The sequence below is a fragment of the Helobdella robusta genome (assembly GCF_000326865.2).
Source record: "Helobdella robusta unplaced genomic scaffold HELROscaffold_13, whole genome shotgun sequence".
In the NCBI taxonomy this organism is placed as follows: Eukaryota; Metazoa; Annelida; class Clitellata; order Rhynchobdellida; family Glossiphoniidae; genus Helobdella; species Helobdella robusta.
This window is the reverse complement of record NW_008703718.1, coordinates 330023-357026: the sequence shown is the minus strand read 5'-3', so window position 1 is coordinate 357026 and position 27004 is coordinate 330023. Positions and strand designations below refer to the sequence as shown.

Here is a 27004-nt window from a genome sequence, read left to right as displayed (position 1 = left end):
CAAAAACAAACAAACATGTATTATAGATTAACATGATAGATACACACATCCACACACACACACACACAAACAAACCTGAGGTTACACACACACACATATATACACACAAACAAACATGCAGATCCACACATCCACACACACACACACACACACACACACACAAACAAACATGAGGTTACACACACACACACACACACACACATATATATACACACAAACAAACAAACATGCAGATACACACATCCACACACACACACACACAAACAAACATGAGGTTACACACACACACACACACATATATACACACAAACAAACAAACATGCAGATACACACATACACATACATATACATCGTGTGACTGCGGATAGTTGATTTTAATGCGCTCGTGGGCAATTCTTGCCAATAGAAATAATGGTAGAAATAGGAATAATAATAATAATATTAAAAATGATTAAAACAATAAAAAATAATGTTTATTGTTATTATTGATGTTTTTTAATCAATGATATACGTACACACATGTGTATTTCGTTGTCAAATGCAATTTTTTTTAATAGTAGCCGAAATATTCAAAATCTAGAGAAACATGAAGTATACACTTGCATAAAAGATGAATTGCAGTATCTCAAATCGCCTGTCAAAAGAATTTTATATGAATTTTTTTTTACAAATATAAAAATTGGAATTCACTATTAACAAGTTGATACTATTAAAATTTGAATTATTAATGTGGTTATGAAAAAAGACATACAATAAACATACAATAAACCCGATAGATTGGATCATGTTGGATGAATATTTCAACCGTTCGTAGAGTTCATTTCCAACCATTTACACAAAAATTAAAAAGAATTTTTTGAATTTTCTTCTATTATTGTCATCGTCAATCAATTAACCATCCGTCAATATTGAAATTAACATTTTTATCATTGCTATATTATTTATAATGAGTATAACTACAATCACAATTAACAATTTTTTAATAATTTTCTGATGTTTTAATAAAACACACATGGTACATATAAAAACGCATGACTCTACGCATCACAAACATCGGATTTTCTTGCATTCGAAGTCGGTCACGGCATCAACAGGACCAGGCATCTTAACCATTATACTATCTCCTATCATTATTAACGTGGCAGTTGTTATTGATGCTGTTTCCTTCATCATGTTTTCAGTAATGCTTTTGTTTGCCTTTTTTTTAAGTACAGAGTTTTTTGCGTCAATATTGTTGTATTTTGTGGCTGTTGTTGTTTTATTGCTGCAATTATTATTATTATTGTTATAATAATAATAATAATAATTATTATTATTATTATCATCATCATCCTCATTATATTATTATTATTAACATTGAGATCACTGTGATGTTAATTTTCAAAAAACCTCTCACGCACATAGATGCAGTTGAACATCATTGTTGTGCTGAATAAGCATGAACGCACTGGTACAGAACTCCCATTACATTCTGACAGTATTTCACATTATTTATGCCTAGATTTTTTCATAGAGACAAACTAAAATATTTTACTAGAATAAGCAATTTTTTAAGTTTTAATTTTATTTTAGAAAATTTTTTATTGAATTTTTTTTCTGTTTAAGCCGCGTAAACAAATACAAGTTTTATCAAAATTTATCATCTTCATTATTGACTGCAAAAATAAAAGAGAGAGGGGGGAAGTACACATGAAAAAGTTAAAGAGAGGAGTGAAGTTGTTGGTGAAGTTTTTTAAGGGTGGTTTGCAGTAACGTAGTTGAGTCGTGTGGCTGTTGTTGATGGCTTAAGTGTGGTTGTTGTTGATGGTGGTTTAGATGGTGGTTTGTGTGGTTGCAGCTGCGTGCGTGTGGGTAACACAAATCTGATGGGACTGCGGCTTGTAAAAAAAAAATTGTTTATCAAAAAGTTAGAGCAAAAAACTTACAGCATGTTCTTTTTACCAACCGACAAATACAATTGAGTTAAAAATGCGTTGACAAGTAAACAACGTGACCGCCGCGAGCTCATCAAAATCTGATATACATCAGTTGAGATGTTGAACGTTCTTTGAAATGTATAAATCTCTTAACTTATTTATCAATTATTGATCATAACCCTTGCACTTTTTTACACATTGATTTGTTCGTTTTTCATCATTTAATATTTGTGTGCCATTTTATTGATTTAAATTATTCCAGAGTTTCATGTTATTAAATAGGAATAAAACAAAAAATCAATAAGCCAGCAAATATAAACAAAAATTTGTAATAGTTGGAAATTATTTCCATACAGCCAGTCCAACGTTCGGCGACAAATCACCTAGCTTCCTCGTACAGCAGCCTGGCGATGACGTTGATTTGTTTTGTGAAGCCTCTGGTGCTCCTGAACCCGAAGTAACCTGGTTCAAAGACGGAGTGCCCTTGGTGCAAAGTGACAAGGTGACCCTCTACAAAGATAGAATTCTCGTCAGAGCTGTGGAGGCAAGCGATGGCGGTGTCTACGAATGCCGATTCAAAAATGATTTCGGTCAGATTTCTCATTTGATAAGACTGCTTGTGCAAGGTTTGTATGCTTACATTACTTTCAATACATTTATAACTATTTCTGTTTTTTAATTATCTAGAAATTTTAAATGGTTATGTTCAAATTAATTTTGTTTTTTGGTGAGTCCAAAGGATGACAAACGAATGTATTTTGCCAATTGTAACTAATGTTGTCACTTTTGAAAGCCCCAACATTTTAAAAAATGTAACAGCAACATTTATGAGTGTGCCAGTAAAAAACAATAATAATAAACAATGCCATGTGACAAAAAACGAAAGAGCAAGCAGACCGCTAATAATTTATGATAATGTTAGGGAGATATACATGCATGGACCATAAAGAAGCACACGTGAATTGAGCACCCCGCAATGAATATGTTAATGAACGCTAATGCACTTCACGAGCGGCTGTGCTCATAGTAATGATGCTTCCAACAATGTCCGTGCATGTTCATATCTCTCTCTCTCTGTATTTGTTCGTTTGTTTGTTTGCATGTCTGTCTGGTCAGGAGATGTGAATTTGTGTGTGCTGCTGTTGGAGTAAGAACGTTTGCCTCTGTGTTTCTTTGGTGTTTTTAATTTTCATTTGTAAAATGTGTCTCCCACTGTCTAGAATTTCACCGTTTGAATGAATTTTGGCATATTTTTTTAGCTGTTCAAAATGAAAACAAGTATTCAAAAAATTTCCCAAAATTCTTTCAACAAAATTTAATAATGTTTTTGTTAGAAGTGTTAGGCTTTGTAATTTTATCATTTTTTGCGATTTCGTTATTCAAAATTAGTTTTTGGTTTATTTACTTGCATTCAACTAGGCTCTGATGGATCATTAACAGGTAATGCAAATGTCTGTTACATTTTCAACGTAATCAATTAATAGCTTCAGTAAAGTTTCATTTTTTGCATTGTTTTATTCCAGATTTTGTTTAGATGTAAAAATACTTGTTTCATGTGATGTTGCAGGTCTTATAAATAATTTAAATCTTCGTGATTGATCAGCTTGTTAGGCTTCTTACGGCATGGTATGTTGTTTTAATGTAGCATGAACTATCTTCTTTATAAAAATATTTTTATTCAATTACGTAAATTTCATCAATTAGAGTTGGGCCTTGTTATGAATTCAAATAAAATCAATGTATCATTTGTCTGCATTCTTAAATAACAAAGTAATACACAAGTCATTTAGAGTATAAATATTTTACCCAGTAATTAAAATTGCCGTACCTATGTTATTTATGACACATCGCAACCATTTTCACCTCCAATTATGGAGTTTCTTTTTATTTTTCTATACTACATTTAGCAGTATAGAAAGTACATAAACATAATTTAAATGTCATATATATCTCATATCTTATCGTAAATTAACAATTTTTAAAAACAATTAACACAGTAAAATGAAAAATAAAATTGTCGACAAAAATTTTAAAACACTTCCAAAACCAGCCGGTCGTCATAAACAATGAAGACATTAGCACCTAAGAGCCTTTTTATATTTTCTTACATTGCTATTCATTACATCTACATATGCAAATAAGAGTTTTTAGATTTTACACGAGAGAGAAAGGTAGAATTAGATAGAATTTGTGAGTCTATTACGATAGAGCTGCACGGTTTTATCTTGCTTCTACGACCGTTTCGGATGCTATCTGCTACGAAAATTTACGCAATGGGCCGTGGATTAGCGGCTGCAGTAAAGTAGAGGAATTGTAACCGGACAAATTAGATCTTATATTCATTGCTTATCTTTTATTTATCTGATTAGGCATTTCTTCTTCGTTCGAAGGTTTATTTAATTAGACATCGGCTGTCTTCAAACGCTTTCAACGACGTTCTACGCTTGATCATTTATGAACAAATTATTTTTAATTAAACATATTTTAATTTTGAGAAAACATAAAAACATATTTTTTTAATTTTTACTTTGATTAAAATATTTGAATAAATAATATTCAGAACAACAAACTTAATTGAGAAGCGCGCCTAAATTATTTAGAAAATAGTTTCATTTGAATATCAACGTGATTGTGATGTGATGTTGTTCAGCAGATGTCATCTTCAAAAATTAAACAAATTTACTGAAGTAGAAATATAAAATCAACTTTTTTTATTTGATGTATTTGACAAAAAATCACATATCCAGACAAATTAATTTAAATCATCAAACAACCTACAATTATTACCAACATGAATATTCATCAACAGAATTGCATCGTGTTGCAGGATTCGTACAGCACTTCTCATGAATTGACTTAAGGATACTACAAACAAAACAAAGCACTAAGTAAGCAGCTGACCGATTCACACGTCAAAAATTATTCACCTAAACGAAGGCGTTGGTGTACGAAAAAAATTTGTCCAACTATTTCAAAGCATATTAAAACATTAGCAACATCAATAATTAAAACATTAGTGTTTTGAAGCATCAAAAGACTGTAAAGTTGGCATAGCGAAACACCAAAAAACCGAAACCTCAACATATTGAAATATCACCAAACAGAAACATTAGCTAACTGAAATTACTGAAGCGGCAGCAATGATCAAAATTACATTGACCGACAAACATCGACCGGCAAGACATCCACTCACTCTCCGTTTCCACGCATGGAAAATTTTCATGAAAATCGCTCGTCGATTGTTTCTTATTTATTGCTTCAATTTTCTATAGGGCCATTGATTTTCGAAATATATGCCGCTACGTCGGTTATATACAATCTCATATCAGGGATAGCACGTTTATACAGCACATGTGTGAGCATTATATAAAAGAAATATGCCTTACACGTTATATTGTGCTGAAGATTTATTTAGTGTCACTCACCGAATTACCTTGAAGACACGCTGCTTAAAAATATTTCAAACCTTTTTTCAACATGCTCAAGCTGATAAATTTAAAGCTTTCAGACTGTTTTATTTTAATTTAAATTAAATTTATTACAATTTTCGTTATGAAAATATACACATAGTCATTCAAGTTTTGTTCTTTCAGACTTCATTTTCCGACGTTCCCAACACACTTTAGCGCACGTTGTCATTTATCAAGCTTAATATTTAATAACAGTATCGATTTACTACTCTGTAGTTCATACTTCGCAAAAAATATAAAATTTTATTATAAAAAGTTCTACATGGTTCCATTTAATTTGTTTGGAGTAGTTGGAGTGTTAGTTAGTTCCTCTGCAGAAGGCTAGGAAGGGGCGTAAGATTCCATCGTGGAGTGTTGCAGGGGGGTGGAAAGAGGGCTTCAAAAGTTTTTACATAACAATAGAAAATTTTTTTAAATAATCGTAAGTTATAAATGAAAAGGTTAAAATCCCATCAAGGGTTCAATCAATCTATTAATCTCAGCAAGAAACTAAAGAATTTGAGAAAGCGAAATCGCGAATTTAGCAGAAAATATTGTAGAGCCTTCAAATGATGAAACACAAACCAATTTCCATTTGGACTCATCGCTGAAAATATTTTGTTACGAAACATTTCAAAAATTTATTATCTGTTAGTTTTTTATTGACCATCTGTTTATTTTGACTAATTAGATAAATTTTATTTTTTTGTAAAACTTTTCAAAGCTTCAACAAAACCAGCTTGTCCCTAAGTTTTGTGAGGGGTTAACGTGTTAGCGCAGAAGGTAGGAGAGCTGGGTTCAGGTGGGTATCGCTGCGTGCTCACCTGGTTCGAATACTGTTTGTCCAAACCACAAGAAACTTGACACGTGTTCAATAGAATGCAACTAAAAAATGACATGTAACCAACTTTGCGTTCGTTGGAGCTGCACAATAAAACATTAAAAAAATATAAAGCATGGTTAGTTCAGTTGTAAAGAAGTAAAACTTGCTCACAGCTTGAAATTATCCACATATTTTTATATAAAAATAATGCAAATAGCTTTTCCTGGTTTTAAAATTTGAAACTGAGAAGAGAGAGAAAGAACGAGAGAAGGAGGAGAGGGAATAATATTTAAAGATTTGATGCATTTGACAACGCCAGGTGTCATCATTTTCATCTTGATGAATATGTTCTGCTCGGAATTTGAATGATGCATTCTTTACACTTGCTTTATCATCTGATAAACTCGCCAGATAACTATCTTTGAATGTAAAACATTTTTGAAATCCACTTTCAAATATTTAGGGAGACGAAAAGTTTTGGAATGTAAATTTCACGTTTGATGACACAATAAGAAGTAGTTTGCACGTAAACAGGGACGTGGTCCTGGAGGCATTTGGGGCAGAAACCTTCCATGATAAATTTTTTTTAAATTTGCTAGGGTTTACGTTAAATCTAAAGAAATTTCATTAGAAACTGCTTAAGACTCCCATCAGCAATAAAATTTTGTTATTATTGAAGAACTGGGTTATTTGATTTATATTGTTAAAAATCAAACAAGGTTGCCAACGCTTTTCACAAAATCGAAGCCGCTAAAAGAAAATATATTTAGAAAAGAAGGGGAAAAACGCTAGGGCAATGGCGATGGCTGAGTTGTGAATGTGAGGTTGCATTGAAGTTAGGAATACTTTGACTATTTTTATATTCGATTTTTAGTAAGTCGTTTGACAAATTTTACCGTTAATCAAGATGCTTTTAACATTTTTATAAATAATTTATAAATGAAAAAACTCTAATATGTATTTATATATGTATTTATATATTTATACATCTATATCTATATACATGTATGTACACACACACACACACACACACACATATATATATATATATATATATATATATATATATATATATATATATATATATATGTATATATATATATATATTATATCTTATATCTTATATATATATATTATACTTATATATATATATATATATATACGATCAGTTTTAATAAATTCATGCACATACACAAAAACATTTCTTGATGCGAAGCTAAAAGGGCAATTTTTCAACATCAATTTTTCATCAGGACGCTTTTGCCTGGTGTTTTATGCTTGCTACTGAAAATAAAACGAATTGCTTGAAAAAGAAATTGAAAATCAGGTAAAAAAGTATAAGCTAAACATTTTAAAATCTAAAACAAACTTATGGCTGAAAGAGTTAAAAAGTTATCAAAACTTTCTTCGACATTGTGTAAGAGACTCCTAAATAATTTTTTCCAAGTTGTTGTATGCCTGCCAGCCCGTCCGTTGATTGCACGCGAACGAGCAGGCAGACGTGAATGTGAGAAGCGATCCGACGAAGACCTCAATGAGCTCGTCATAACATGCCATATAAAACATTTATGTAAGACGAAGAACAAATGAAAGACATAAAGATAACTAACCAACAACTCAACATTTGCATGCAGAAAATGAATTGCATGGCATAACTACAGCCGTACATTACGAGATCTCAAAAAGACAATAATCCTAACTTCGATTGATGGCTACCTATCTTTTCACAAGCACAAACTCAACCACACATGCACGAAAACATACAAATACACACACACACACACACTACAACATACGTTCACACGCGCGCACACTCACATAGGCATGCGTACATACATATAGACACATGATTATGCATGAGCACATAAAACCCATTCGCGTTTTTAAATTTTTTATATTTATTCCTATACGATCGACTCCCCGTTCAATGTTTAACCCACCATGTATCAAAACAGCACAAACAAAGCTTATTTTTATGAAATCCTCTTCTTGGCACGCTACAAAAGATGTCGTTATAGTTGTTGTATCGGTTGTTTGTGTAAGTTCATTTCGCTATGGATTTGTTTATCGAAGTGACGTTGCTATCATGGAGTGGGAGGAGGAGGAGGAGGAGAAGGAGGAGGAGGAAGATGCTGATGCATGTGACTCCTTCACGTTCGTCGGGTTCTATATAAAAAAATGAAATGCAAGCATCTCCGGTGCGTGGTGTTTTATGCTTTCGTCGAGTTGGCAGTCATCAGATAAGCAGGCAGCTCCATAATTCACCATGCTACCGAAGTGTCTTCCATTTGCATTTATGAGTGCATATTCCTTTTTGTCTCCGAGCATTCAAACATTTTTATCATTGATTCGTGGAAATTTTTCTGTTCGTGTGCGAATCACGTTAATCCTGTCAAAACGTACAATTGAATTAAATAATACATCGTGATTTTTATGCTGAGGTATCATTTTCGTTGAACTTTGTAGTCTTGTAAATATGATTTAATAGCCAAATGCACATATTCTTTCATTGTTTAACTTTAATTCAACCGAACAATTTGAATGCTTGCCAACGTTGCACATGTGGATAATATGTTACGAGAGATGACAAAATGAATTACGTGCGTGACGATTGTTGACAGGCAGCATGCAAATCATCGATGGTCCCAGCAACGTCACCACCACTCTCGGTTCAAAGGTCAAATTCAAATGTTTGGTGGAAGCCTTTCCAAGCAACATTACGTACAACTGGTACTTCAATGACAAGATCATTCAAACTCCAGTCAGTAGATTGCTTGAAAAGTAAACCATTTTCAGCTGTTAGCTCATTTAAACTCTTTGTTGTTACATTTTCAAACAGTTCATAAAAATTTTTTATTATTGAAAATGAAAGAAAATGTATGAGACCTAAATTACTGAAATCTAAATGATTGCAACGAGCAGCTCAGGCGTGCAAGCTGACGGAGGCTACCTGATGAAGAACGTCAGCGAGAAGAACATGGGATGGTACAAATGTAAGCCCTACAATGGAGTAGTTCAGTCGCCTGAAGCCTCTGCATTTCTCAACGTCACATGTTAGTAGATTGTAATAGATTTTTTTTTAATAAATTCATTAATAACAAACCCGAAACAACCCCTGTTCGGAAACAGTTGTTATCTATTTATATTTACAAATCTTTTAGACATAACTTTCACTGAGTGCAAGCAGCATCATTACACTTACAACCACTATATAAACTATCAACCAACCGTGGATGAAAAACAAAATTTTGGAAGAAGCATATCTAATTTGTACATTTAAGCATCATCTGTTATTGATAATGCGCAGTTTCAGCACGCATGCAATCTCGCGTTTAATGATTCGTTGTGATCACGTCATGAATGTTTCATGGCACAGTTCGTCGCACTGGTGTTACCAAAATGCAAGAATGTTTCTGTCCACTGCAACAAAATACCGTAACGTATTTGTTATTTATATTGGAGTTATTATTATTCATAAAAACTAATTTTTTTTATTTTCTTGTAACACTGAAAAAGTTTAAACAAATACGATGTTAAAAATTCACTCACTACAGCGTCTTCCATAGTTCAATGCCGTTATTTTAATTACGCACTATTCAAATTCTCTTAACAACCAAGTTCTATTCATAATGGTAGATTTTTAAATATTTAAAAATAAAATTTTATTATTTTTGCAAAGAAAAAAACTATGTTATATTGACACGTTGGGTGTTATTTTTAAATTAAATATTTTTTTTTCTTGTGGATAATTTAATTTATCGGATGCCAGGCTTAGCCGGCACGTGTTTGAAATAAACTTCAAAGAATATTAAATTTCCAACTGATAACAAAGTTATAATGTTTTCTGCACTAACATTTGCAAAAAGTAGTAGTAGTCTTAAAATCAAGTGTCCCGCATGCATATTCGCGGCAGAAGTCAACTGATTCTGCATTTGGATGATGTTATATATGCCGGCCGTGCAAGGGCTTTCTATCGCATTTTTAGTGTTTTAACAGACCATTATCGTCAATATAGGAAGCTGTAATTCTCCGGGCAGCAATTAGAATATGAGATTGATCGTTTGCTCCAGTCCTGTCTGATAGCAAACTCGCCACTTTTTATTTCTCGTTCATTCTGTTTGCGTACGTTTCGAATTTGTTCAGTGGCAGGCTCTGTCGTTTTATTTTTGCTTTTACATTTGAATTTGCATATGAAGATTATCTGTTTTGTTTAAGGGGTTTTAATGGCAATTTAAAAATTTTAACTTGTGATCAATTTTGAGTAACCACATTTTATGTAAAAAGGTTTCTACGCTGGTAACAAATATTTTTATATAATCTTTCTTTTTATTTAATATTATAAATATTTTAAATTTTATAAACTAAACTCAATTTAAAGTTTAAAACGTTTTGGAGATAGTTAAAAGTTGAAATAATTTCAGGCGTGTAATGTGTAAAGTTTGGACAACTGGCAATACATAATTTGCAGAGAATTATTTCTCGCCAGTTTCCAGCAAAAATATCTCAATCCCTCTCCACTCATTTTTTGCAAAACAAAATAAAATATCTTTATGAGTTGTTTTGAAATTTTTGTTTTGTCGTCTCAAAGTTTCTAAAAAAATTGGTTGGATCACTTTCAGCTTGCAAGAATAAATTATTTGAACATCCACGCTGTCAGCACCTCAAAATATTTTAACATTCTGTAAACTAAATTCTTTTTATATTTTCCATCATATGATAATTTTTGTTGTTTTTTGTATTGTTTCAATATTCACAAATATATCTAAATACGTATGATTTTATTTCCCTGTGTTATTATTGTCTCCAGTTGAATGCGTATGTTAATTTTTTTAAATGTTAGATGCTCCGAAAGTAAAAGACTTGAAGTTGTTGCAGTTTGTGATGCGGGGTCTGGAGAGTTACATCACGTGCCCTGTGGACGCCAACCCTCCAATCAGCACCCTTAAGTGGTTCAAAGAAGATAAACTGATTCAAGTAACAAAAACTGAATCGTCGAAACTTGAAGACTATCCAAATTATGAAACCAACTTTATCTCATCAGCTGGAGATTCTTCATCTTCATCCTCGTCATCATCGTCATTGTCATCCTCAATCGTCAACTACAAGTTGTTTATTCGCAACGTCAGTGAAGATGACGCAGGCGCTTACACTTGCCTTCCTCTTTCCAGCATGGGGGCAGGGCGCATTTCTCCTCCAATCAACGTCACCGTCATTGGTTAGATTTGGTAAACATTCATTCAACTAAATAAATATTGTAATCTTTTAAGAGCATGATTCTGATTCAACATTACAAACTTAAGAAATCTTCAACATTTGAAAATATTATTTGAACAATAATTTTTTTTTTCCATCTTAGACCCAATCATTCACCAATCAAATTATCAGCTGGTTCATTTATTATTGCTTTCACGCTGCCTTCCATTTAGACAGCACTTTTTAGCGTGATGTATTTTGGCTATGGGAAGAATCATTCACGGGCGATAAAAAGCATATGACTTGTTATTGATGCTCTAAATTGCGTCGCCATCGACATTTATAAAGGATACGCGTAGAACTGCACCAATATGGGTGAACTGATGCTGTATATTGTTGTAAGTTGTGGTACGTTGTTGTACGTTGTTGTATGTTGTTGTATTCTGTTGTATGTTGTTGTTGTATGTCGTTGTATGTCGTTGTACGTTGTTGTTTTGGTTTCGTGTTGTTGCATGTTGTTGCCTGACTCTTTGTTGTTATATGATGTTGTAAGTAAGTTATCACTTATTGTTTTTCAAGTTGTAAGTGTTGCAAGTACGTTGCCGTCCGATGTTGCATTCTGTTGTTAGCTGGTTGCATTAATACGAGGTTATATCAGCTGTGCCTTGCAGTTAATTGTTGTGAAAAAATATTTTGTCATCTGTTTTTTGTACAACATAAATTAGTTAATATGATAACAATAATTTAACAACTAAGCTGCAGAAACCGAAGCCACAATCTTTCGAAACTTTGCCTTTGATATATTAATTTGATTAGCACTTCATAGATGTTCTGATAATTTTCTGATAATGTATTATATCTTTCATATTTGATAGATGCAAAAATTTATTTAAAAGTTTAACATCTTTGCGGTATTCATTTCAAAACGTCAAATGAATGCCATAGAGCTTGATGCCCTAGTATTTCCAACGGTCTCCTTTAGTTCGTCAACGTATATTAGACAGAAACTAATTTTGCTTCCAATTAAGTGACTGCCATTTTTATATTCAGCTGATATTTTATTATCTCAACTTAAATCCTTTCATGGAAATAAATAAAATAAGAATTTCAAATTAGTAATAATCAGTGGCTATCTAGACAACTTTGATGGATGCGCCAAAAACTTGAAAATGTTTGAATTTTCATGGAGAAGCCAAAATTTTTACGGGGGAGCCAAAATTTTCACGAGAGGGTCAAGATCTGTGGTAGTGTGGCTAACAATCTTTTTTTGCTTATCACATTCAATTTTTGGTTGATTTTACGCATAATACGGTCATTTTTCTGACTTCCTATAAAAAAAACTGCCCACAACGAGGGGGCCAATACTTCCCCGGTTCCCGTCTAAGTCCGCCACAGGTAATAATAAAAGTTATTTAAATAAAACATGGGCAAACGTTAATTATTTTAATTTTTTTAAATTAACACTTGCATTTCACAAAAATTGAACAATTTTTCATTCGACAAAAAAAAATTGAAATTATATAAAAAAAAACTAACTAATAACAATATAAAATATTTAAAAATTTTGTTTGATTATTGTTTTTTCCAATTTTCTCTGTGCAATTTTGCGCTCATAAGTTTATAATTTATTTGTAATTTTATGTTCTGAGAATGAGCTGACCGAACGTATTCCATTTGAAGAGGTCAGGTAGTTGATCCGAACGACAGTACACCAGCCATCCTGCCAACTAACCAACAACCATCAATGCACTTACTAAATATGGAAAGAAAATTCAGCAGCATGCAATCTAAACTGATGCTTTCCCATTTTATGATTATATAAGGACATGCATTAATGATATAAAATCAAAGCTACACCTCGCACAGAACTTTACTCGCACCCCTTCGAACGATATTTCTAACATATGACTTTGCAGGCCTTCCGTGTAAATTGTTAAATATTAATTGTATTTTGAAGTTAATATACACTGTTTTCTTTTAAAGTTTTAGCTAATAAAAATATTTAAAAAACAGAATAGTCTACTTTTTAGCGTGAATCAGTCCAATACCTTTCTTACGCTTGTGCAAAAAAGCTGCAAAATGTGATGCTTGCGTTTGTGACGTTTATAGATAACCAAGAATGCAACTGTGACAAGCAGCAATCAAAATTATCTCAGGAGTGAACTCAAAAACAAACTGACAAAATTTTTAATGAATAATGTCATTTGTCATTTTTGAACGACAATTAATAATCATTTGGTATTTGTGCATTGATTTTTGCCGGATGGAGGCACGTTGTGACCCTGTTGTGACACAAAATCTCTGCTGATTAGGAGCAGATTTTTCTAACATAGGTCTGTGATTTATGCATTCAATAGGCCTGGAAATGTCAGCAAATGCTCGCTGGTCATTAATTCCAAATCCACGTCGGACGAGACGAGCAACTGTTGACACACACACATCAACCGGCGATAATTTAAAATTCTGCAAAGCTATCGAACCACTTTGATTGATTTTCGTTTTTCTATGCTCCATCTTTATTCAGTCTTTGTTAGTTCAAAAATTTAAATTTTTTAGATTTAATTGTTTTTTAATGATTTTGAATGTTTCAAGTTAGTGGAATAATTTAAAAATTTAGAATAATTAATAAAAAGTGGAACCACGTTTAGGTACTTGATTTAAATGAACCTAACAAGCGTCGCGTGATTACATTGCTTATAGTTGCCCAAGAATAGTTCGAAAAGGTTCATTTAGATTTTTCTTAAAGTTTTCTAGGAATGTTGAAATGTGATTTGTCAAATGAAAATTTTGAACAATTTTCAACGTTAAATCATGCGAGATTTTTCTTTCCGTGCTGAAACTTGTTGACGTCTTCAAATGAAACTAATTATAATTTGTACATTCTTCTGCAGAAAAATATTTCAACTAAAATTATTGTATAGTTGTAAAGTTACGTAATGCAACTTGTCAGATCTCGAGACGTCATTTTCATATTTTTCTTTATATGCATGTCTCACATTAGTTATATGATGAACATTGATTTAATAAGATGATGAACATTGATTGAATGAGATGATGAACATTGATTGAATGATATGATGAACATTGATTGAATGAGATGATGAACACTGATTGAATAAGATGATGAACATTGATTGAATGAGATGATAAACATTGGTTGAATGAGATGATGAACATTGATAGAATGAGATGATGAACATTGGTTGAATGAGATGATGAACACTGATTGAATAAGATGATGAACATTGATTGAATGAGATGATAAACATTGGTTGAATGAGATGATGAACATTGATTGAATGATATGATGAACATTGATTGAATGATATGATGAACATTGGTTGAATGAGATGATGAACATTGATAGAATGAGATGATGAACATTGGTTGAATGATATGATGAACATTGGTTGAATGAGATGATGAACATTGATAGAATGAGATGATGAACATTGGTTGAATGAGATGATGAACATTGATTGAATGAGATGATGAACATTGATAGAATGAGATGATGAACATTGGTTGAATGATATGATGAACATTGGTTGAATGAGATGATGAACATTGATAGAATGAGATGATGAACATTGGTTGAATGATGAAATGATGAACACTGATGAACACTAACGTTTCTGTTAACAAAAACACCTCTGAAATTTTCTCATTTGTGTATTGCATCAGCCGTGGAGCAAAGTGAGGAAGCAATTGTTTTGCATATCCAACTGCTTGCATGGCATGCAGTGTTGCGTAGGTTTGAGTAAGTATTTCTATATTTGAAAAAACAATGCTTAATTTTACAATATTATGCATGTAGAAAAATATATATGCATGTATCATATTCACCGTATCTACCATGCACCTACACCACAGGCAAAATGCCATGCACCTATAAACGCACTTACAATGCATCCACCATTCACTTAGAATGCATGCTGCCATGCACATGCATTACTACTGAGGGTAGTGAATGTAGCGATTAGAAGGAAGAGTTTTAAAAAGTATTCCCAGAGGATGGAATACATCTTACGATCACGAACAATTCCTGACGTTTAAATTGTCAAATAAAATTTTTTTTATGAAAAGGCAATCAGAAGCGTAATGAAAGAATTTGTTTTGACGTTTGTAGGAACTCTTGAAAAATTCGTTAATTTTTGTGAAAAACACTTCCTTCGTTAATTAATGGCGTTAAGTCTTGTCAGAAAAGTATTATAAGTAATAGGAATTACGCAAAAATTATCACGAAAATTCAACCAAATAAAACAGTTCAATAAAAAAGTTTAAAGTTGAAGAAATAAAAACAAAAATGTATCCAAAAGCAAGATGACATCATGTATGCGAGCTATTCTTTACTGTTCCTAAAGTAGTTACACACAGAATAAGCCGATGTTACATTGCTATTCACGTTGCATTTCCATTATCATCCGTACTTTTGATTCTTCACGAAATGTTTTTATGCGTTTTACTTGCCTTTTTCTTTGAATTTTGCTTATTATCTCAGGATAATTGAAAAAATTATTTAATAAAAAGTAAGGGGAATGGTTGATGTCTAAGCATAAAGCTAATTTAGAACTGTTTAATACCAAATACATTTCTGTTGAGCTCGGAACAATTCAACAAATTTTTTGTCACATTATTTTCAAAATGAAAAACAATTTTATTACTTTATTTGTTTATGACTTTTCTCACCACAAAACGTTCTGCATAACAAATAAATTAACTTTTTAAATTTTTATTAGACTGTAAGTAATGGCCTTTGAAAATCTAAGTTGTGACGGATCGAAGCTTGGAGTCAACCTCCCATCAATTTCCACTAGCTAATAATAACACATTTTTTTTCTAGTTAAGACAATTAAAATTATGGAGTTTATTTAGTTTTATTTTGTATTTTTAACACAATTTGTATTTGAGTCTGTCCAAAATATACCATACAATTATGATTCATTTTCAGCAATTATTTTTCAGTTTTTAATTAGCATTCAATTTTTTATTTAATCTGTTATTAACACAGTCTCATAAATTGCTTGATAATTTGTCAATGCCAAAATAAAGTAATGATTAAACATCTAATAAATAATAAATACATTTCATTAAAAATAAATCTAACATTGAAACGATGCCACATTGACCAGAACCTTACCATTTCATTTGGAGACCGTCTCCTGTCTACCAGATATCAGAAGGTGAGTCAGTGACGCTGCCCTGCGTGTTACCACCTTACACATCCTACAGGCCGGATGTCCGGTGGTTGAAGGTCAGTTCAAACTACTGCTCACTAAATAAAATTGTCGTTTATGAATATGCTGTTATGTACTTAGACTCAGATTTGTAAAAATAGAAAGTTTATTTATTTTGCAAAATGCAAAAAAAAATTATTCAAAAAACAAATAACCACAGACATTCGTTCACTTTTTAATATGATATTTCCCTTTATGGCTTTGCTATATTTAGCTTAAAAAAAAAATTTGTTGCAAAAAATTTAAAAAGATCATTGAAATAAATATACAACAGTTTGCATGACTTTCGAGATTTTGATGTCATTCTCCAATATTTCTATTATTACTTCAAAAACATTGGAAAACAAATGCATTTCAATGAAATAATGATAAACATATTATAAAACTTTGAAGCCATTTTGTTTTAATTTTTTAGTTAAATGAACTTTGCATTGTCGCTTAAGTCCAGACATTTCTTAAATTCAAGTTTCCCATATTCTATACATATTATAATATTTAATCGTTCTACAATACTGTTACATGGAACTTTTAATAAACAAAATTATTGTAAAATTAAACGTTCTGAAAATTATCAAATAATAATTAAAAATCTTCAAAAATGTAACCTTCTAAATATATAATAGTCTAGACAAAATTTTATCTCTTTCCAGACATATATTGGGACATATATGTCATATATATATAGACATATATATATATATATATATATATATATATATATATATATATATATATATATATATATATATATATATTGGGACATAACGAAGAAAGGTCAATTTATATATATATATGAAATGAACATTTCAATGTTTAAGTAGGGCCCCTACCTTTTTCACTGAGCGTTCTCAAATTTGCTAACATTCCTATTCTGTGACAACTTTTTTCACATTGTAACAAAAAACATATGAAAGACGCTTGAAATTTTATTTCCACATTTTATAAATAGTTTAAATTAAATTATGCATGAGGGTGAACATTTTCTTGTTAAAATACTATCCGCCCCATCAAAACAAATTTCATCGTGACGGTACGCAGTCTTTCAATAAGCTGCCGCATTTTGTGAAATGGAAAAAAAAACTTCAAGTGTCGGATGGAAGACGTTGAACGTCTCCTAGCAGGTTTTTGAAATGTCGTGATGATATCTTTGAGTCTGTTATTTACTTGGGAGTACTGTCTCTGCGATTAAGGAATTCTGTCATAAAAAGAGATTTGTATCTCCATATAATGAGTGGATTTTTATAAAAAAAAAAAAAATAATATTACTCATAAAATTAAACAAACTAGGAAAATGTTATTTTATAATTATAGTGTGTTGGTCGGTTGGTTGTATTAAAGAGAATATTTTTATGGACAACAAACGGACGAGATTAAATGTGATACCAATCTGAGAAATATTTCAAAAAACCCATATTACAAATTGCTTAATAGATGAGTGGATAGATGGATTGATAGATAAATAAATAGTAGGATGGATGGATAGATAGATTGATTGAAATGGATTGATACGTCATTTCATTTGAGTCACGTGAACTCTAGATCCACGTCGCATCTCGTTACATTTTCATTCGTTATTTTAATGAATTAGTGCAAAAACTTGACACCGGCCAACCAGCACTCACTCGCTCAGTTTTACAAACAAACAAACAAACCTACATCAACAACATCTATAACAACACAACAACATCAACAACAACATCACAAACATCAACAAAAACAACAAACGGTTAAATGACATTTGCTTGAATTTATGTCCGACTCCGGCAACCTCAACAAACGTGTTCTTTCACGTGTTGAGTCAACACGTCTGCTGCCACTGCTGCTACTTCTGTTGCTGCTACTACCACTGCTACTTTTAGAAGAAAATTTTAAAAAATTTGAGCAAATATTGATTCAAACATTCAACTTGTTAGTCAGTGTCTAAATCTTTAAAAATAAATTATAAGATGATCTCGTCATTTAGTGTTTGGATGGAGACTTAAAATTTGATTATAAAAATTATATTTCATTACGACGAACAATCTCAAAAAATTCAGTTAAAATTAAACAAACGTTCAACAATAACAGCATCAACACTAACAATCATCTGCAACAACATTAACAACAACAACAACATCAACATTAACGACAACAACATCAACAACAACAACATTAACAACATCATCAACAACATCAACAACAACAACATCAACAACATCAACAACAACAACATCAACAACAACAACATCAACAACAACATCAACAACATCATTAAATTGCAGCCATTAAATCATTAGAAACTTTCTGACGCCTTCAGATTGCATTAAAAAAATTAAATAATAAACTTAATAACTTCCGCCAAAGTGTCCGCACTGGCGTTAATGAAGCTACTACCACCGTCATACCATGCAATGTAGACACGTGTGTGTGGGCGTGTGTGTGTGTATGTGTGCGTGTATGTGTGTGTGTGTGCGTGTGCGTGTGTGTGTGTATGCGTGTGTGGTGTGTGTGTATGTGTGTGTAACAATTTACATTGTACAAACTACATATTTCATAGGTCGACGACTTGCAACAAAATTTCACGAAACGAGGCAAGTATGAACTGACCAAAAAAATCGTTGAAAACGACGATGATGACTACAACACCAACAGCATCAACAACTTAAACAACGACATCAATAACATCAACAATGACAACAATTTAACAATTCATAACATAACGAAAGTAGATGCTGGTACATATGAGTGCATCGCTTCTGACGCCAATATCAATTCAGTTGCTTCTACTCGATTGATCGTTCAAAGTTAGTTGTGTTGTGCTTGTTATGATTGGGTTGTTGTTGTGCTGTTGTTGTTTGTGATGTTGTTGCTGTTATTGTTGTTGTTGGTTGTGTTAATGTTATTGTTTTGGTAAAACATGTGCTTGTTATTAAAGTGAATGTCACCGCTGTGTTCTGTTGTGCCATTTGTTTTACATAATGTAATTATTGATGTACACAAGTGTAGAAAGATTGTGAAATTGTGTTGTTGACCATTCCTATATATTGGTGCATTAAAATATCGTTGTATGTGCTTTCTTGGTTTGTATCATTATTTTGATAGCAGTGATGCAATTTAACTTTTTATAAAAACTAATAAAATGTATTTCGAAATGATTTTTTATAAATGGTTTATTTGTTAAAAAATAAAAAAAATTGTCCAACTTGTTATGAGATAGATTCTTTAAAAAATTCCTCATATTACAGATGCCTACCTATACTTAGCTACATATCTATACCTAAATACCTACCTGCCTACCTGCCCACATACCTACCTACCTACCTACCTGCCTACCTACCTACCTACCTACCTACCCACCTACCTACCATCCGAATTATTTCTTCGTATTAATCTGTTGTTAGCGTGAAAATTGTAGGTTCCGCCAAATCTAAATTAGTTTTTCTTTGTTTTTATTTTTTCCTCCATAAACGGAATTTCATCTAAGGAATCAGAAACGAACCGACACAACTTTTACATTACTTTCTGATGTGATTTTAAATTATCCAAACGAAATAAACATAAGATGATCATTCTCATGGAGATGTACGTAAGATATGATTTAAGAATAATTAAATGCAAATAATTTAATCGAACATTAGTATGAACGAACGGAGATATCCGTAATAATGATATTGATGTTCATGGTGATGATGACAATGATGATGATGATTATGATGATGATGACAATGATGATGATGATTATGATGATGATGACAATGATGATGATGATGGTGATGATGACGAGGAAGAGGATGATGTTGACGTTTGCATTGTATGATAATAAGGCTTGAGTTTCATTGGAGCAATGAGGGAAGCAATAAGAGTGCGACATAACAATAAAATCAGTTGAGGTGAAACAACATAGAAATCTTTTCTCTGTGTGATTCCCGAGTTTGCCACTTTTTCTATTTGTTCCGTGGGATAGTTTAATGAAGTTTGTATGCAAAGTGCTAATAGTGCAAATGTTTTGAAGTTTTAAAATAAATTAATTCCAATTGAAATAGAAACAAAAGTGAAATTATAAACATAACTGTTCTGCATTAAAATCAATAGAAGAAAGTTTTTCAAATTGAATGAAACCACATGTGTGTGTGTGTGTGTGTGTGTGTATGTGCACCAATGGAACGAGATAAAAAAATATATAAAAAAATTGCGCAAGAGCGGGAAAGTAAAAGTGAAACAATCACTGGATGGTCCTTATTTGGCGAAACCATTAAAGTTATTCCCCTTATAAATACAATTAGGATTTCATTCCATCTATCGCATTCAGCGCTGCTCGCCTGCTGGCTATTGCAGAGGTTGGCAGCTTTGGAATTTCATAGAAGAATTTGTTCGTTAAAGTGCTGTTTCGATATTTCGAAACGCCTGTGTTGAATTTCAAACTGATATCATTATTAGGATGAATGAGAATTGTTATAGTCCAAAGTTGTTAAATTAACTATTTTTTGTTTATACAAGATTTTATTTCTCGTTTTTATGTCCGAATGAACAAAACAACCAAACGAATCTGCATGTGTCGACTCGGCGGTCCGCTGTTCAACAAATCAACATTTACAAATTATCTTAAATATAAAGTCTTCCGTCTCCAAGTTATTGCCAATGGTTGAAAACATAGAAAAACTAACATTTAAAATTTGTACATAAAAAATATAATAATTAATAATAACTATCCAAAGACCAAATAATATTGAGAATATGTTGCATGAAACGAAACCTGAAAAACAAATTGTTTCTGAGCGATGAACAAGAATGAAAAACAAACCAATATGAATTTTATGGAAATTTATTAGAAGAATGAAATCATTTTAAACGTGACAGATACACGAAAAATGGAAATTATTTAAAGAAAAAAGCAAATTCACAATTGATTTCTGTCAAAAAACCTAGTGTATCTTAATTTTACATCACCATGAATTAATTTTTATTACCTAAGTATAACAAACCAATCATGCTGTTGTCACGAACTTCAGGACATTAATTTATTCGGAAAAAAATTACTTAGTATTCTTTTTAAATCTAATTGAAACAAGAATGAAATCTAAAAAAAGGACAAATCACTCAGTATTACATACTTTGAAATCTGCTTGAAACAACAGCAAGCAAAGAGTGAAATTAACTCTCTTCACTATACAGTGACAATATAAAGTATTGTCAACACAACAGGCAATTAAATTCAACTTTAACTATACACACAGGCCATATAATCGCATCCAATCATTAGATAAATACATTAAACTTTATTATGCTACATCACATTAAACCAAAGCACATCTCAACTCATTACATCACATTACATTACGTTACATTCAAGAACGACAAAAACCTCACGACATCAAAAAATAATTTCTCCTACAATAATTTTTAGTTCATTGTCTGATTGAATAGCAGTAGATAAGTATGAACCTTGATATTTCTCTTTCTCTCTCTCTCTCTCTCTCTCTCACTCTTTCTCTCTTCTCTCTCTCTCTCTCTGTGTGGATGTGTGTGTGTGGATGTGTGTGTGCGCGCGCGTGTGTGTGTGTGCGTTATGATGTTATGATGCCAAAAATGTTCTGCACTCAACATCCTTAATTAAACAATGAAGAACTGACACACGGAGCAGACCATCTCCATCCTGTTTGACGCACCTCAGTCGGTCGTTAAGGAAACACTTCTCTTCTCTTTCTATCTCTCTCTCTCTCTCTCTCTCTCTCTCTCTCTCCATCTCTTCACCACTCATTTCGATACTTGATGCATTTTATCGCGTTCTTCTTAATCTGAGACATTTCAATTAATTTTATTTCGTTGTATCTATTATCTCATTAATTTCTGTAGAATAATAATAACCGGTCTGATAATAAGTATAATTAAACTGGTCAATTGAAAATTATCGCATGATGTTTTCACTGGTTAATAGTCCAGAATTTCTACGTTTGAAATGATTTATCAAGAGCGTAAATTGGAATTTTTAAGTGAGTGAATGAAAGACAACTGACTTTAATGTTTCAGAAGCTGCTAATGAATACGACTTGATTAGTTCTTCAACTAACTTGGATTAATTTTGAAAATTGTGAAATAAATTTGTACACACTGCAATGATATCAGAAGAACAAATTAAATAATGATTTTACAAAGTAATTGCACAAACACACGTGTGCACACAACGTCAGCAAAATTATATTTTTGTAATTATTAATTGTGTAGCACTTTCTTTTTTTCCTTAATAACTCTTTCATGGTTTATAGCTCGTGCTACTTCAACTCCGACCTGCTTATGAATTTTTGATTGATGTATGCCTCCGTAGTTAAAAGTTGGTGAACTCCACTCCACTCCTTTTCTATTTTTTTCTTTAATATCAACAACAAACACACAGTATCACATAATTTGATAGTATCAACAACAAGCGCATCACACACATTGCAATTGAATCCTGTGCTAGGCACCTTAGCGCCGCCTGTCCATGGTTTGAAATCTTTAATTCTCCTTAATGTGAAACGGATGTGATGATGTTGTTACAATTGTCTGACGAGATCGTAGATAGAAAAATGATGTTCCCTCATCTTGCTTGATGAGAAGTTTGTGGTTCCTTTCAATAAAATGAATGGTTCGTTATGTTGTAGATGTCACATTTCGTTTGTGTGCTGCTCCATTTGCTTTTGATTTGTTGTTATATTCGCGTGATGTCTATTTTATACGTATCTACGCTTTCTATTTACATTTATATTATATTTTAACATTGTTGTTGTTAATTTTAATGATGTGGTTGATGATTTTTAATGTTTTAATGCTATTGATTATGTTTACGTTGTTGAAGTATCTGATGAAAATGATGGTGTTGATGGTACCGATAAGGTTGATGCTATTGATGTTGATGTTATCGATGTTGTTGATGTTGTCTAATTGCTGAGATGTCATCGCGTAAATTATTTATTTATTTTGATTAATGACTGAGCACTTTATTGCTTTTTGTGTTTGATTGAAAGTGAGATCAACCGGATGAGTCCCTGCCCACCTCGTCACGATCAGATCCACTGCCTGCTGCAAGCTTCCTCAGTCATTCACCATCAAATTCATCCCAACTGAACACCGCTTGTTAATGAATATCAATAAAAAATGACTTCAACATGTCTCTATTTTATTAACAGTGATTTCTGGCATGCTAAAATGATTTAAAAATTATTCATTCTCATCGTGCGTTCCGTAGATGAAATTGCGCGCAAAAAATTTTAAATTAAAATTTTGATTGACAAATCCTTTTTTTAAATATTTTTTCATTTTTTCCGAGTGCAAGCATTTAAAATTAATTTTTAAAAATGTCGAGACTTAGAAAGTTCGCATTATACAAAGTTATAATAGACAATTTACTGTCATATTAACGAATATTTAATTACTAATTAATTAATTAAGCATTTTTATAATTTCTTGTTTAATAATATGTTTTATATTATTTTTGGTGTTTGTGATTGGATTTTAATGTTTAGTTATAGGTAAGCTCAGTTAGGTATGTTTGAATAAAATAAGCGTAGCATTGTAGATAGTGTAGAAACATTTGCTTTACGTACTCAATGAGATTGTTCAACGTTGACTCACTCATGATGAAATGTTGAGGAATGTTCGAATGAAAAATTCCTATGATGAGATTGCTTCACTGTGTTGTCTGCTTCTCCAGAATATGCGTAGTTTAAATAAAAAGGCTTTCAGTAATTCTCCTCTTGTTACATTAAACTTTTCAAAATTAATTTTAATCCACATTAGATTTAAATTCCAACTTCAACTACCCCCATTTGCTACACATCCATTCACATCCAACCACACACAACCACCATACACCCAAGTACCATACGCACAACTACCACACAACCAAATACATCTTCACACAACTACATACATCCACACACAACCACTACACATACACACAGAGACAGAGACACACACACACTCACAGACAGTGTATTTCAGGCAGCTCACAATCTCAAAGTTACATCAGTTGAGAACAGTATCGCCCTTTCCTGGCTGCCTGCTTTCATCAATGGACACGCGTTGCATTACCTTCTATGGTTGGTTACTCATCATGTGAAAAAATGAAAGAATACATAATTTAATCTGATTAATTAAATGATATTTTATTTTATTATAAATAAATGTATCTGTTATCATTTTAATAAATTATTAAAATTAAATAATTAAGTTATAAACAAAGTGAACATTAGATAGTTAATAAAGTTATAAATACCATAGAACAAATAATTGTTTTTTTCGCATTTAAAACGTTTTGCCGAACTTAAAATGAAAGGTTAAATTCTTAATTAATGTAATTGATGCAATGATTTAGCTACTAAAAGCCTTAACATTAACGTTGAAGGTACCGCCAGCTGAAAGATGAAACAACGGAAGTTGGGGATGACAACATGCGAGATTCTTACGGCGAAACAGATTCCTACTACAAGAGCGATGATTACGACGACGATAACAACGAAGATGAAGATGAACGACTTGATGCAGAGTTTGATTCCTCTTCTCATCAGAACATTCCTGAACATTACAAAAATCTTGATCGATATTTCTGGCAAACAATTCCAATTTTTTCGTACGATGCCCACTCTTGCACGTTGCACGGCTTGGAGTGGAATACACTCTACGAAGTTATGATCATGAGTCGAAGTTTGCTGGATTCCAGTCTGGAGGTCTTCAGCGGCAAGACCAGGATCAAAACTCACTGTTAGTTGCTTCGTTTAGAATTGCTGTTCTTTAATGAAAACGTTTCAAATGGTATGTTTAAAGTAAAATTTGTATAATGTGTAACAATGTGCTGTTGTATTATAAATGAGCAAATATAAATGCATGCGAGTATGCAAAGTTTTGTAATGTGGGATGAAAATTTCTCGTCTAATTCAAAAGTGGAAAGCAATTTAAAAACAACTAACCATTGAAAATTATAGTAAAAAGTACTAAAATTATATAGTGTCGTTTTTAAAAATAATTGAAAAAGTTAATTTAATTTGTGTTAGCATCTGGATTGTTATCGTTAAGCCCAAATGTTTTTGATAGGTGCTATCAAGTCCATCAACAAATGGAGTGATTGCTGTTCAACATTCCAGTAACGATTTATAATTTTTCAAATGAATGACGCAATATGTATAATTGGATAACTTTGGGCCAACAATTTATTTATTACAACGACGTTCATCTGGCAAAAAAGAATTATTGAATATAATGCAACAGCTGTTATTAACAAACCAATAAAAATAGAAATGAAACAAGAGAAAGAAGTGCAATTGAACCAATAACGATAATGAACTCGTCATCCATTCTGTATACGTTAATATAATTATAAAGACTGCTATGTCCATCTGCTTGCGAGCGAACTCCAATTTTTGTTCTTTTAAAAACTTTAAATGGACGATATATATTTGGGGCGAGTTGGAAATTTTTTACACTTACTGTACATTTTACTAAAAAATTATTTAGTAGTTTGATTAATTCATTTAAATAAATTAAATTCGTAAGTAGTTTCTTCGTCAATGAAATTCGCGGATGAGTTAGGGTCGTTTGGAAATGAACAGTTCTTCCCATTGTCAAATCTCAAATGAATCAATGAATTTTTTCTCAAAAATGTAACTTACATCATTATATGTTTTATTATTATTATTATTATTTAATATAATTGATCCGATTTTAATAACTTTTTGGAATCCGAAATTGAAATGTTGGCAGGCGATGAATATAATTGATCTCTGAGCCATCACTTCGTTTTGATCGGTGGTCATTTATTTTACAAAAATCACCTAGCTAGTAGTTAGCATGTTGTCTTGGTCACTTGAATAGTCTTGCCATCTGTTTCTTTTCTGGACGCAAATGTAGTTGAATCGAATGGTGTTTATAGGTGGTGTCAAGTTTGTTTAGTGTGAGTAATTTAAAAAGAGAACAAAAAACAACCTGCTGATTCCTTCCTCAAAACATCTTCTGGTTACTTCTAATTATTTTACGATTGTGTTCAGGATTTCTGTCAACATCCATCAATTACCTCGCTACACTCTTCTTAATGTTTCTGCTGTTTTCATTGGCGTCGTTTCCAGCGAAATTTCAATTCAATGCTTCTCTTGCATATTTTATTTCATCGCTTCAGCTGTTTATGCTGGGCATAAATGTATGCTTTCAGTAATTTAATCATTTTACATGTTTCTTTTTTTATCCGTTTATCAATGGATGACTAATTTGTCCACAATTATTCTAATAAAATTAATCTTTTACAGCTGCTACAACCACTACTATCATTATTATTCCTACAACATCCATGTGTATATTGATTGCATGAACACGGCTTTTAATATAACCACTAAGGAGAAAATTCATATGCTTACTGTGTCCGTTGCAGTTGTTGTTGTGAAG

The 27004-nt window shown here is 32.0% G+C and overlaps 3 protein-coding genes across 3 annotated transcripts; all 3 read left to right on the top strand.

Annotated features, from left to right (window-relative positions):
* Positions 1–1404: 1404 nt before the first annotated feature.
* On the top strand, positions 1405–3682 carry HELRODRAFT_168196 (hypothetical protein; the record flags this gene model as incomplete). Its single annotated transcript, XM_009014079.1, has 3 exons — positions 1405–1477; positions 2273–2542; positions 3621–3682. 3 exons carry the CDS (start codon positions 1405–1407, stop codon positions 3680–3682), a joined length of 405 nt encoding a protein of 134 aa, XP_009012327.1.
* A 3877-nt stretch (positions 3683–7559) lies between these two features.
* HELRODRAFT_168195 (hypothetical protein) lies at positions 7560–11408 on the top strand (the record flags this gene model as incomplete). The annotated part of the gene is made up of 4 exons (XM_009014078.1): positions 7560–7758; positions 8810–8969; positions 9111–9241; positions 11029–11408. The coding sequence occupies 4 exons, from the start codon at positions 7560–7562 to the stop codon at positions 11406–11408; spliced, it is 870 nt and encodes a 289-aa protein (XP_009012326.1).
* A 3851-nt stretch (positions 11409–15259) lies between these two features.
* HELRODRAFT_168194 (hypothetical protein) lies at positions 15260–25716 on the top strand (the record flags this gene model as incomplete). The annotated part of the gene is made up of 7 exons (XM_009014077.1): positions 15260–15344; positions 16514–16635; positions 18915–19034; positions 19155–19401; positions 24561–24672; positions 24978–25333; positions 25664–25716. The coding sequence occupies 7 exons, from the start codon at positions 15260–15262 to the stop codon at positions 25714–25716; spliced, it is 1095 nt and encodes a 364-aa protein (XP_009012325.1).
* Positions 25717–27004: the final 1288 nt, after the last annotated feature.